This window comes from Xiphophorus couchianus, chromosome 21, assembly GCF_001444195.1.
Source record: "Xiphophorus couchianus chromosome 21, X_couchianus-1.0, whole genome shotgun sequence".
NCBI lineage: Eukaryota > Metazoa > Chordata > Actinopteri > Cyprinodontiformes > Poeciliidae > Xiphophorus > Xiphophorus couchianus.
Window position 1 is genome coordinate 18,337,551 of NC_040248.1, and position 13,626 is coordinate 18,351,176.

At 40.9% G+C, this 13,626-nt stretch overlaps 1 protein-coding gene across 2 annotated transcripts in view; it reads right to left on the minus strand.

The window, feature by feature from the left end:
• arhgap29a (Rho GTPase activating protein 29a) overlaps positions 1-12,390 on the minus strand; it is a 35,494-nt gene extending 23,104 nt beyond the window's left edge. The window contains exons 1-2 of one of the 2 annotated variants that reach the window (XM_028004824.1): positions 12,141-12,390; positions 10,312-10,697 (exon numbers count right to left, since the gene is read on the minus strand). In XM_028004824.1, the coding sequence (XP_027860625.1) occupies positions 10,312-10,597 (286 nt within the window). In that variant the 5' untranslated portion in view covers positions 10,598-10,697; positions 12,141-12,390. The remainder of the gene's footprint in view (positions 1-10,311; positions 10,698-12,140) is intronic. The other variant, XM_028004823.1, reaches the window with a different exon arrangement.
• Positions 12,391-13,626: the final 1,236 nt, after the last annotated feature.

The following is a 13,626-nucleotide window of genomic DNA, read 5'->3' on the forward strand; positions in this document are numbered from 1 at the left end:
ATAAGAATAATAAAAACTGTGTAAAGCATTAGTGTGCAAACATGAAGGGGGTCAAAATACAGGCAACTGTCAGAGCCTGATGTTTATTTCCAAAGTGTCCATAGTTAATAGTTGGATTGACTTTTTTTTTTCCTTTTACAGTTTTATCTGAAGCCTTGGTATGAAAAAACCCAGAATGCACTGATGTCATCCAGCAGGCATGAAAAGAAACATTTCAGTTCTTCACAAGTCAAGGTAATAAAAAGCGATGATTAACATTGTTACAGCCTTCTTAAAAGGAAGGGATTCTTATTGTTAAAGTGCTTCAAATGCATTGAGCTTATACAAGTAATTTAACTGTTTGATGTTCTTGGGTGGGGCAGTGTAACATATTCCAGCACTTCTGTTGAGCAAACAGCATCATGATTCAAACATAAAAACAGCTGAGTTTGCTTGATGTACACCATATGTTACTAATCTCCATTTGGATACTTGCTATCAGTGACTCAGTTCTTTGTCATCTCGAGCTATCCATTTGGGCCTCGACTCGGAGCGATTGGACGGCATTCCTCCCCTTGCAACTCTTGCAATGAATTACTGTAGGACTGGTGTAAAATACATGCTTCATCTTCTTGTGACCTCCCCGAACAGATCCCCACCTGGACCGGGTCCAGTCACATAGGAGGAGAAACAGGACGCCGGACAGGAAAGCATTGACCGCCATCGTTTAAAAACCTCATTTGTCCCAATCGATTTGACTACAGCTGGACATTCCTCGTACTCCTCCGAGAAGTACCCTTATCCTTCATTTTCCATAGAGGACAGTCATCGAAGGCACAACGAAAGGGCTCCTTTCAGACTTTTTAGCTCTTTGTCTTAGTGCGGCAACCAAATGCAACTCTGGTAATAATGACCTTTGTTCAAAAGTGATTCATTTCCAGCAGCCTGGGGGTGAAAAGCCACATTCTTTACCAAGCCATGTCTAAAACTGACCCCATTGTTTAAGTCTGAATTTTAGGTATTTGCAGCGCTTACGGTGGTCTTGACCAAAAAAAAAAGTCCACTTAACCTCTAATGCTTTGTAGGGTCACTGCAGATGAAGGGTCAGAATACGGCTTGGTATCCCCCCCACCTCTCTCTCCCCAGCATATCTCCTGTGGTCAACGCACCCTCTTCCCCCCTTATGTGGACAGACCACCGATGGTCCCCTCTGTGGATTAGCAGATTACATGCAGCTGGTAAAAGGCACGGGAACTTAGCCTTTGCAGACCTCTCCGGTCACACTGAAACATTCCCCTGGATCTTAAACCTTTGAAGCCATTTTTCCCCATGACTGCATACACAAAGAGCGAGAGAGATCCCTAGGCTAGACACACAGCACCTTCCACCTAGACGGGGGGGGGGGCTTTCTGTCACCACGCTGGAAGCAACTGCCTTCGTCAAGCATGTTAGCTTTTATTCAGTCAATGCAAATGAGAAAATATGATCAATGACAGTTGCACTCTCAGACTTCAAACTTGACTCAGATATTTGTATTGAAATGTTTCTCTCTCTCTCTCTCCTTCATTTCCCTCTTGTCATCAAGAGACAGGGAGCTTGTCTTTCTGAATGCATCACCCCCTCCACAACCACCACACAGACACCACCTCTACCGCCCACTGTTGATGCAAAGCTCTGAAAGCTGGCATTCCAGCTATGCTTCTCTTGAAGCATAAAATACCCCCCCCACACACACACACACACCAACACACACCGTGTAACTTCTTGTTGGCAGCTAAACTGTTCAGGCATTTGTCTCAAGAGCTGATCCAAAAGTTGTGTCCAGCAGCCAGAGAGTAGGGAGTCTGTTGGACAGAAGCTTAAAGATGGGGGTGGCCTTTTTCCTGCACCTGTCAAGAGACTGTGCGGGGAGGGAGGTGAGTGGAGCATTTAGCTTTAGCCATCATCCCTATCCTGAGACAATGCTGATACAGCCGTCAAAGCAACAACAAAAACAGCTTCAAGAAAACAGTTTGTGCTGTGCGTCACAATGAAAAATTTGCAGCAAAGGAGACAAATCGGACAAACAAGTCGGGGTGTTCTCAACCTAATGAAGATGAATAATGGGGCCAGTGTGAGCGAAAGGCTCCACTTCACCCCTTCAATCAACAAGGTCATCGGATACAGTTTGTTGAGTGACAAGGTCGGCATCTCCTTGATGGTAGATGTATTTGAAGCAGGAGGTTATAATGCTTAGAAGTGTTCAGCTACATCTTGCTTGTAATTTGGCAAATTCAGCACCACAATTTGATCGCAATCTGAGTGTAGAAGACAGGGCAGACTTGCCTTTTTTACCATAAGATCAAACATTGGCTCATACTACAAAGCAGCTCTAACATTATCAAAGTATCTGCTGGCTATGTGTTTGTTGCATCTGAAACCTCAGACCTTACATGAGCCAAGAAATTGTGATTTATTTATTCTGGTACTTTCTATTTATTGTGGTGCTCTCTACATGTTTGTCTGAGAAAACATGTAGAGCCACGGTGGGCAGAAAATTTGCCCTGAAGAAAGACTGGCATTCGTGCAATCCCTCTGTTGGAAAACAACAAAAAGGCGTTTTATAGTCTATTGATCAAGATAAAGGGAAATGAACTTTGAGTCAAAGTGTTTTAAATCAACTTATGCTACAGATGAGTTATTTCTTTGTTTGTTTGCAGCACATCAGGAATAAATGTAAGAAAGAAAAAAACCAAGATGTCACAAACAGAGTTCCTAAATGTATCAAACGTAGTAGGTCATTAGTACAGCTGGTTATCTGTCTAATGACATCTTCAATGGCCTTACAATGAGTATCAAGCTTTAGTCAGTATGAGGCCGAGCAAGTCACACGTGAGCATGACCCAAAGTTCAGGAAGAGGAAAAAAGCACTAACACTTGCGGTGTAGTTTCTGCCGTCCTGTCAAAACAACAGAGACAGATAAGGGTGATAAAAATGATTCACCTTAACAACATGAGCAACCCACGAGACAGATGACAACTAATAGTAGTGAAGCTAAGAGTAGGGCACCTTAAAACAGCTAAGAGTATTGGCTATTTTTCTGGTTTAAGTCAAAGCAGTTATGTCATGTTATACATCTTTGTTTTAAAGTTTGTGTTTAAATATCATGACAGATAATCGCAGGAGATAAATGTAGCCACCACAGTTTGTATTCAAATGTTTCAATCAGTTCATTTGAGTTAGCTCACATGCTGGAGAAGATTCTCAGTCCTCCAAGCGCAAACTTGGTTCTGATTTCATCTCTGCTGATTGCATTAATCAATATTTCGGACATTATAAAAAGGTTAGCAATAAATCCCTCTTTGCTAATGCTATTGACCTTTAATCCAAAGCATGAACAAGTTGAGGAGAGGCACCCCTAAGCCTATGTGTGGGATCAATTTGACATTTGTTTGTTTTAACCCAAAAGGTTAAAGGGGAAGCCCTTTCTGAGCACTTGATTAACTGGATGTCATTGCCTATTCAACTACAATATTGCTATTTAATCATTTTCACAGATATAAGAGAACAGACACAAGCTCCTAGTGTGACCTCCCCGGACCCTAAATCAGCTGTAAACAGACAGGAAGCACAAGACTTTTCCAAAACATCTCATCATCATCAATCCCCAACTTCTCATAGGCAGTGTGGGAATCCTGAAGCTTGACCTTACAGAGTCACAGACGTTGACCGTCTCCTAGAACAAAGCTGCTCCAGCAGAAAAAAAGGCAGCTATCGTCATAAATCTCTAAGGAAAACAGAAAAAAAAATCGTAGATGTACTGAGAAGGTTCTCCCATGGCATGAAAACATCTTACAAACTTGCTAGGCGAGTTTAGCTTTATCACCTGTATACGGCATGCATTTATTACCCGCACAGTGCATCGTGTGTGTGTCATGTCATGCTTTGTTTCTTCGGGCAAACGGGTTAAATAGGTCCGCCATATGTCACAAGACCCATCGAGTTTAATCCCAGAAGGAAATTATCTGGTCCTTAAAACAAGGATCACCCAGGACAATTAAGCTAATGTAACATATCCTGAAAGGCTGCTTAATTAACATGAAGATGGTTCAGCAGGTCTGTGAGCATGCTGAGGCTCTCTGACTGCAACGCGATATTCAGCAAACAACAAAGGCCTGTGTGGTCTTGCACTCGGGACAATTTACAGTGACTTTTAAGTCGGGGAGCAGTAAAAGAGCCATAAAAGGAACTTTTTTTGCGACGCTTTTACAGTGGATCCCAGACCCAGTGGGATAGACTGCCTGAAGTTAAACAACGCTTAGCCGCTGCCATTAAGAAAGTCTGGAAGGATTTGTGAAAAAGACCCGAGCGGAGGCTAATTTTAGGCTGGTATTTCGCAAAGGGTGATTTAGAATATTGCTCGCTAAAATGGCATCGAGGCTTTCTCAGAGGACCCAGACCAGAACCGCTTTCCCACAACGCATTTGCATCAGCAGAGAATATTAAACCCACCTCCAAAAGGAGAGAACACGCTCATTTTCCCACGATTCAAAAGCATACCAAAAAGTAAACCAGACGTCATGTAGGTTAAGTGACATTTCACATCGGTGACCAACAGTTGTGCAAACATTTGGGCCCTTACTTGCTGATGGTATGTTACAGTATGTCATTGCACAAGTCTGCTGGAAACATACTAAGTAGGTGTGTGTTAATCATTAAAATCCTGAACAGCAGAGTGTGTGTGCACAAAGAGAGCTGCTAAATCCCACACTGATTAACTCACAGCTGCGAGTCAAAGTGAATCACAGAGAAACACGTAAGGACTAAATCAGCATGAATTATCCAATAACGGCAACAAAATATATGGCTAGCAGTTGTAGTACACTCCAGCTTTTATCAGTTTATAGTGTGCTGAAGGTATCCCTTGAAACAATGCAAAACGGAGATCAGTTTAAGCTGAGTTCAGTGAGGCAGGACAAGAAAGTTTTCCAAGAATCGACTCATTTTCAGGACATACTATACCTGAGTGCTGCCATTTCATAACCAGAGGGAGCTTTTAGAGTGAAGTCATACAAAGCACAATAGGTGCAAAAGGTTGCTCAAAGAGAAAACTAATTTCTAGGGAGGCATGTTGTTTGGTCATACAAGACGTGTAGCAATAATTTGGAGAAAACTTCACTGCACGCAAAGGAGGCAGTCGATTGAGGTTTGTTGAATAAGTGATGCATCTAAACCGTCACAGGCCACTGGTCCTCCAGGAATAGAGTTTGACCCATGTCTTCTGCAATTTTCCTGGTCGGTTTGGAAATGTTGTTTAGAAATTACACTAATCTCTAACAGAAGAAGCTAAAGATAGCTTAAAATGTACACCAATTGTTTTCTAAAAAAATACAAAAACGCTATTTAACAGCAACTCCTCTCACACACAGTGTGACGTTGTCATCGTTTCACTTTGGAAATGAGGCACAAATCTAGTTTGATCAGTGCATGTCTGAAACGCTTGAATAATTCAGCTCGTCTTGTTTCAAAACAAATGTCCAACTCAGATCCAATTATATAGAAATAATCCAATTGCCTGGAGTTCAATTTGATCTGAATCATAATACAGTCAAATTCAGATTGTTTTTTTGTTAGTTGGTAAAACCTCATTAAATATGTGGCATATGTGGCAGTGGAAAGGAACAACTTCCGACTTTCAGCAAATAAGAGCTCAAGAGCAGCAACCATGGTGATCACGATGATTTTGATGATGGCATTTTGACAAAGTGTAATGTTAATTGCTTGTTTCATAATTGGATACTCTATTATACTTTTATGATGTAAAGCACTTTGAACTGCCTTGGAGCTGAAATGTGCTATACAAGTAAACTTGACCTAGCAGCTCAGAGAACAATAAGAGAGAGGGACAGAAAGCACACACACATATAGAGACACTGGACCAGGAGTACTTTATATAAGAAAGTTAAACAAAATGTGTGCCGTTTATGACAGAAATAGCTCTGTAAATAGTTCAGTACAAGACAGAGATGCAGCTAAACACAGAAGCACTGGTCAAGCATCATTCTCCATGGGAAAAGACCAAAAAATACACAAACAGTGAGAGATCCCAAAAGGATTTCATAAGAATTTATTACTAGTCTGGTCTAACAGTAGATATACTTTGAAATTAAATTAGAAATAGTGTCAAAACCTTGCTGTATGGAGCTATAGCTAATACATTGTTTTGTTTTGCCATTTTTAGTCTTTAGCAAATGACACAAATTTCCTCACTGCCACTCTGCCTGGTGGATTTCAAAGCACTAAAACACCTGATTACACGCCTGTCCCTTTAAGACTGGGTTATGCTTACAAAACAAATAACATGTTTAGCCCTTAAGTACATATTGAAACAAACAACAGTCGTCTCCTGATCTCACGGAAAGCACCAATGCACCGTTTGGCTGTTGACAGACTAATCCCATGACGGGGAGCATCAGAGGGCCTCCCCAGTCCAAACACTAGAACCACGGAGCCCATGTCCACAGCTCAACAAACGCCCTCTGTGACCCTCGCTACGATCGCCCATCAAAACAAAATCCTACTCGACTGCTGACATATCTCTCATAGGCGCTCACTGGAGCAGGTCAGGACCTTTCGAGCAAACTCCTGATGATGAAATATCCCCCCCACAACGTTGACTTGGCAGCGAATTACCCTGATACCCCATCTTCTCGGATGTGAGTAAATAACAAAATCCTACCAGGCCTGACCGACTGCAGCCACAACTAAGGAGCCACTATGTAACGGTGTCCTTTTAAGGATAATAAGCAACGCTTGGAAAAATGAAACACGGACTGAAGGGGGGGAAAAAAACAAAACAAAACAAAAAAACACCCAGGGGATCAATCCTGCGGCAACGAGCTATTCTTGACTTGGGAAAGAAACGTTTGTGCGAAAGCTGCCAGATAGCAGAAGCATGCTCGTCTGGAGATGCCTCTCGGGGACAATGAGTGTCAGTCTCACATCACTGACTGTGAATGTGGGCACTGTTGCGAGGGGTACAGGGCCCTAAGTTGAATATAGCTTGTGACTACTGGCTCTGTGAAGTTGAGGGAAGAAGGGGTTGTGTGTGTGTGTGTGTGTGTGAGTTGGGGGGGTAAGGGGGACGAGAGATTTAGAGAAAGGTTTGAACTATTGTGTTGTGCTTCAGAGACAATATGGCCATAAATTAGGAGGAGAGTTGCATCTCATCCAATCACTGCACAATCTGGTCACTCCCAAGGATCGGTTTCCGTTCCTCCATAGTAGACGGAGTCGTTTACAGAAACGTTCGATAAGTTAGAATGTCATCAAAACGTCTATTTATTTTAGGAACTTCATCACCATTATACACAAACGGATGCATTATAGTAGTACCAATAAATATTGTAAAACTTTAGTTCCACATCGTCCGCCCCTATGTCAGAATGTTAAAAAATAAAAATAAAACAAAACAAAAATGTTGCTTTATGAAGACCAGTTTCAGTCTTATTTTCAAAAGTTACTTTTAATATAACTAACAAGCCTCATCTTAATACATATTCTAATGTATTGACTGCACAAGATAGCAATGTGGCTGCTTTTACCCAAATCTGCCCCTACCTGTAATTCAACAAGCATAAACCATCCCAGGGGAATACTTTGCTTTTCTAACACATGCTGGCATGCATTTAATTCAATTTGGGAAAAAACAAGAAGAAAGGAAAGGTGTTCTTGCTAGACCTATAAATTGTTTGCATTAACATCTCAAAGGATTGACAGGCGCTGACGTTTCAGTTCAGGATGCATCTCACCAGCAATCATAGATAATTATAATGTAGAGTGAACAGGGGATTACAAACTGGTTTCTCAACGGTTCCTTAGCAGCAAAGCCAAACTGTCTAAAATGACAGCTATGCAACTGGGCCACATAGCAAGGACCTGTGCTGACACGCTGTGTACCGATCCCGTTTAATCTGGTTTTAAACGGACTCAAAACTGCAACTGTATCTGATTACGCCAGACTCCAGGCAGACAATATCCAACAATCACGAGGGATCAACTTGTAGCTAAACCCTTCTTCTGCTCCATGAAGCTACAGGTTTAAATCTCCTGGCACATGGTGGTTCACCGCTTCGATCCGCAAGTGTGCCAACATGGTTACTGAAAAGTTGCTCAAGCTGCTTTATGTAGGACTGCACCTTTCCTAACCTTTTGAGGAAATAAAAATAAAATAAAAATAAAATAAACATAGGACAAACAAGAAAAATCGGACATTTCCTTTTCATCATGCTTTGGGAGCCATGGTACTGCTAGTGAATAAAAATGGCCGACACCACCGTGTACTTGACTTTTTGTCAATTAGAGATTTCTTAAGCAAAACATTGAGATTTTTTTTTTTAACATAATCTCTGGCACAAGAATTACTGGCAAGTTTTTTTTGTTTTTTTTAATCAAAAAGTTGAGGATGCAATGGTTTTCCAACAAGGTTCCCATGTCAGCAACATCACAGATCTTCAATCAGACTTAAAAGTGGACATGAGGACAAACAGAACAAGAGAACCAAATACAAATGCTGTGTATATGTGGGAAATTTAATTATGGCATTAGTGAGATCCTTGGCATCACTTCAGGCAAAATAATGCTCAGTTTATCAAATGAGTTTGAGAAGACATCTTGAATGCTGCATGAGACTTTTGTAAAAATCATGTGCCGCCTTTTTTATTGGTTTATTTATAGTGCTGTATGGCACAACACAACGTAAAGTTGGCTAGGTTAAGGCGTTTGGCTCAGGTTTGTAATATATGCTACCAGAAACAAACTGGTTTAGAGTTGGTTTGCTCTGCACCCTAGTGCACAAACCAACCGCACCAACTTGGGAAACGAACCAGAGTTTACCTAGAACAAACTAGACACCTTAGGAATGAAAACACCTTTACTCCAATCTGCCCAGAACACATAGTTCCTGTTAAAAAGTTAGAACTTTTTTTTCAGCCTCACTCCAACACAAATGGTAGATAAATAATGGTTACATATCCGGTCTATGTTAGTCATCCCTTTCTCACAGAAGAGCAAGAGGGGACAGAGGATGATTTTTAGACCCTGGTGGAGATAGAAAAGTTCAGTGGATACGATTATTTTCACTCGACAGTATCATCCAATCGCCCAAAATTAAGAAATCTGGGCCAATTTTTCGCACCCGAGGACAGTCAAGTTTTAGTCTGCTTTTCATAACCTTATGGCAAGACATTTTCTCTCAGCTTTCTCATTTTGAAGAGTGTCCAAAAGAAATGGGCCTCCGTCTCAAACGGAAAACAGTAGTGCACAGATTGATATAAACCAATAACTGATCAACACGGAAAAGTAAAACTGAATGCTTATAAAAATGCTTCATGCTTTGCCAAATAATAATAATAATAATATATAGGGTAGCACCTGTAATTTTGCTGAAAACTATTTGCTACAGCGGATATTTTTGCTTCAATGAAGAAAGATTTCATTTGACTTCACAATCACAAGCTTTTTACACATCTTTCCTTGGATTGGAAATCACACTGCACGGGACAGTTAGCGCCTCATTTCAAGACAGCTTTTAACTTTTCCCTCAGTGGCGTTTCATTACCCCGCTAAAATAAACATCGTTTTCTGCTTAACAGGAAAAGATAAGAGCTAAAGCAAGACCGAGATAAGACGGGTTGACTGACTGCGCGGCCAAGGCCGCCACAGGACAAAACAGGTAGTCGGGGCCTGGCTGTTGTGTACACACACTGCAGAGGAAGCAACAGTGTGTGTACACAAGAGAGAGGACGAGGTCGACGGCTACATTCCGTTATAAATGCTGTTCGCTGTGCTTACACTGTTCAGCGTTTTTTTTTTTCTTTCCTTCCTTTCCATTCGCCGCTGTTGAAAGCTGTGACTTCAACGAGAAGTGTGGGACTCATGTGAGAGACAAACAAAGCGATAAGAAAGCACAAGAGAGACATGTTGTTTTGGTACAGAACTCCGACACCAGATCGTTCGCCTCGCATGTGAAAGCGCACACACTCGCACGAGTCTGACATAGTGACGTTGACGTGTAACTTGGTGCAAAGCCCAAATCCACATGGTTGTTGTGGAGACAAATCTTTCACAGGTCCCCTCCAATGACACTTGGAATATCTGAAAAAGCTCAGCTAAGGCTGCTGGTGTGTGGGTGCGTGTGTTTTGTTTTGTTTTTTATTACTAAGCTGCAACTCTGTAAACTCTTCAGGCAGTCTAGAAACACACCGTTTCAGTCACGTTACATCGACAGAAGAGAAATATAGCAAAAGCAAACACACGAGACGCATGCAAAGACAGCAGGCTTCCTAACACACCTTTGGAGTTGAACACCTCTTTGAGCTGCAGGAGCACGTCAGCAAACTTGCGCACGTCGCTGACGAGCTGCATGATGTAGTTTGGATCGGCGGGGGCGGCGTCTTGGTTGTCCGAGCTGACCGAGTTGTTCTTGGCCAGCCTAGAGGGGCTTCCCGACCCCATGCTGGAGCTGGAGAGTCGGGAGATGCCTAAAGTGAGTTTATTTCCACCGACACCCCCGCTGCCTCCGCCCGATCCACCTGATCCGCCGCCGCCACTGCTCTGGCGCAGCATGGCTGCAAGCATGCCTTTGGGGTCCCGCGGCCCTGGGGCCTTGATACCGGTTTCCCTTCGATTCAGCTCCGTGTTCACACCGACCGTTGCCGTGCAACAGGGATGGAGGACGCTGTCAAAATGAGAGAGAGCTTTATGAGCGTGAATCTGGTCAGAAGCAGCGGCAATGTTATGAAATGATCAACAGCTTTATGGCAGTGACACATGGGACTGGAATCGGTTTGATTTGTGCAATCCGTGACTAGGAATAATACATCACTATTCCTGCTGCCTGTTGTTCTTTTCCTGTGAGAAGAATGATGCAAGAACTTATTTCAACCATTTGCTTAAGTATCTTCCACAAATAAATCTTTGACATTTTTTTCGAAATTCACAACATTGAGAATCTACAGGGACTAACCATGCAGTGGGGACGATCAACTACTATATATTTTAACAGTTGGAAATGATTATTGTAAAGAGAAACTAATTGAATCCAAAGGATTGGGATTGCTACTTTGGCCATTTGAGCCATTTTTTCTATTGCTGGTTTTATGAGATCACCAATAAACAAATCTGTTCATGTCTCAGAAAACAACCGAATATAATTTTTTATAATATTTGTTTCTGTGAGACTTTAATCGGTGATAGATTTAATCTAGAGACAATGAGAATAGTTGAATTTTTAAATATTTTTCTCATCGTATTCATCATCATGTCAATAGATACCACAAAATATTGGTGAGAACATTGTAGGTGAATATTTACATTTTCCTTATACAGTTCATAATGCCCACTTCATTTTGAAATGTAAGGCATTGCTTTGATGGGGGAAGTAGGTCATTTTATTGTGATGTCGATGACATGTCATTAATAACAGCCCCCTGTTTATAGTAAAGACAATATTGTCTATAAGACAAATGACTGGAAGGATGAACCCTTTAAGGTTAAAAAAACAACCTGATTTACAACTTAGAAGTTCCACTTTTATTTGTTAATTTACATAAAAAAATATATTATTTAATCACCCACAAACTTAAAGTCTGTTTAAAGTATATTCTTGGGGAGAATCGGTGTGCTGTGGAGAGGTGTTTCTGCGCGTAAACACTACGTCCCGGACAAACGCGCCACTTCATGAAAAACCAGATACGTCATTATTTTTGACGTTTTTTCTTCAAAAAGTATGTCGAATTACTATTCGTGTGGTCTGCTCAGTAGGGTGGGCCAGTTCAAGTTGACAAATTACGATTTTGAATGTCGGCGTTTAGTAGAGCAAAAAGACTCCAAGTTAAATCTGACGTAATTGTTACCGACGCGCATCTTTCGTGTTTTAGCGTACGCCGAACTAACGTGTTCACGCCACGGTAGAAAAAACTAAAGGTAGTTTTCGTAAAGGTAATACAGGGATACATTTAAAGAACACAACACAAACACTGGCGTATGAATTGTGTAATATAGAGGTTGCAAAAAGTGTGTTATTTGTTAGAGCATAAATCTCTGCTGACCGTGATATTCCGCTAATTGATTAAATGAGTTTTGAAACATTTCTTATAGCTGAGAAAGTAAACGTACGCACCTGCTGTTGAATCCTCAAACATTACAGGGAGGGAAGGGGATGATATCCAGAAACAGAGAAAAATCCAATGACCAGAACGGAGAGAAGTTACTTAATCCACATGGACACTGTGATATCCTTGTCGGTTACAGTCGCGACGTAAACGCCGGTAAAGTGCAACTCAGCTCCTCAGAGTGGGAGGATACACGCCGCAACTGGTTGGTGAGCGTGAAGGTATGCACGCGCCGTGGAGCTTTCTACACAGTCCTATGAGAACAACAGGTGCCCCGAAGTTTAAACCAGTGAAGTGCAAAAGGAATAATGCTCGGTACATCCTGTTAAGCCTTTCAAAATAAATGCCTTGCAGAAATGAGTCGCCAGCAAGTAAGTGTCCTTTTACCGCAATGCAGTAAACCCGACTATAAAACCATACAATTAAAAGCTTTTCGTATAATTGCAATGAAACGGGGACACTCAAATAAATTGATTCGATAAATTAAATTGCTGTAAAAATAAACAAATAAATAAATACAAATCACGGCCCTTAGTAAAAAACAAGCCAAATCTAATTACAATTACAGAATAAGGTTAGTAAATCAGAACATTCTAATCTAGCAAGTCCTAGAAGGGCTTAAAATTAGACTCGCTGCAAAATGTCTATGAACGTTTTTGCATCATCCGGCAATAACTTTCTTAGCTTCACTGAACCAAAACTGTAATTTTTTGCTTCAGTGGTCGAGATTGAGCACAACGTGAGGCTTTATATACTTTTAAGAAAACGTAAAAACTGGATTTTATTCATTTTTAAAGCATGATACATTTTGTACGCAATATATTTAATGTAGACCTTGATATCTTATTATTTTTTGGCGTTTAATAAAGATTTCCAGTGTTAACATAGGACCCGTGGGCAAACATTGCTCACTGAGGACATCTGCTGGAAGGTTAAATGAAGTGTAGAGAAATCACTAAGGCGTCATTGTAAAGTTTCAGGAAGAAAATTTTGCTTCAGATTAGTCACGTTGCTAAATTGAATTTTAATCAGACTTGACTAAATGTGTTAAATTACATTAAAAAAAACGTTAAACTGAAAAGTGTCATCTTTTTTTTACGTGTACTCGGACAGTAAAGTCAAGTAAGTAAAGTTACATAATTCAGACCTCCTCAACAATGCTTACTGCTTATAATGTCTTCTTGGCACTACCCAAGCAGCTACATCAGCCTTTGGGGACTCTTTATTAAAGACACTAAGTTTATTGAATAGTGAAGAAGACGACATAAATGCCTGCAACTAACGCAGTTCCTAACCAAATAATTTAATATATAACCATTTAATTTTCTGTACGTTTGTTACTGTTTAAATATAAAATACATTGCCATGTTGTTTATTCGCTCTCTGACATGTGTATATATTACTAATTCAGTGAATATAGGCTGGATGTAAAATGTAAATGTAAAACCTTTTTTTTCCGCGGCTTTCATTTTGAAACTCCCCCAGGCGACTTCC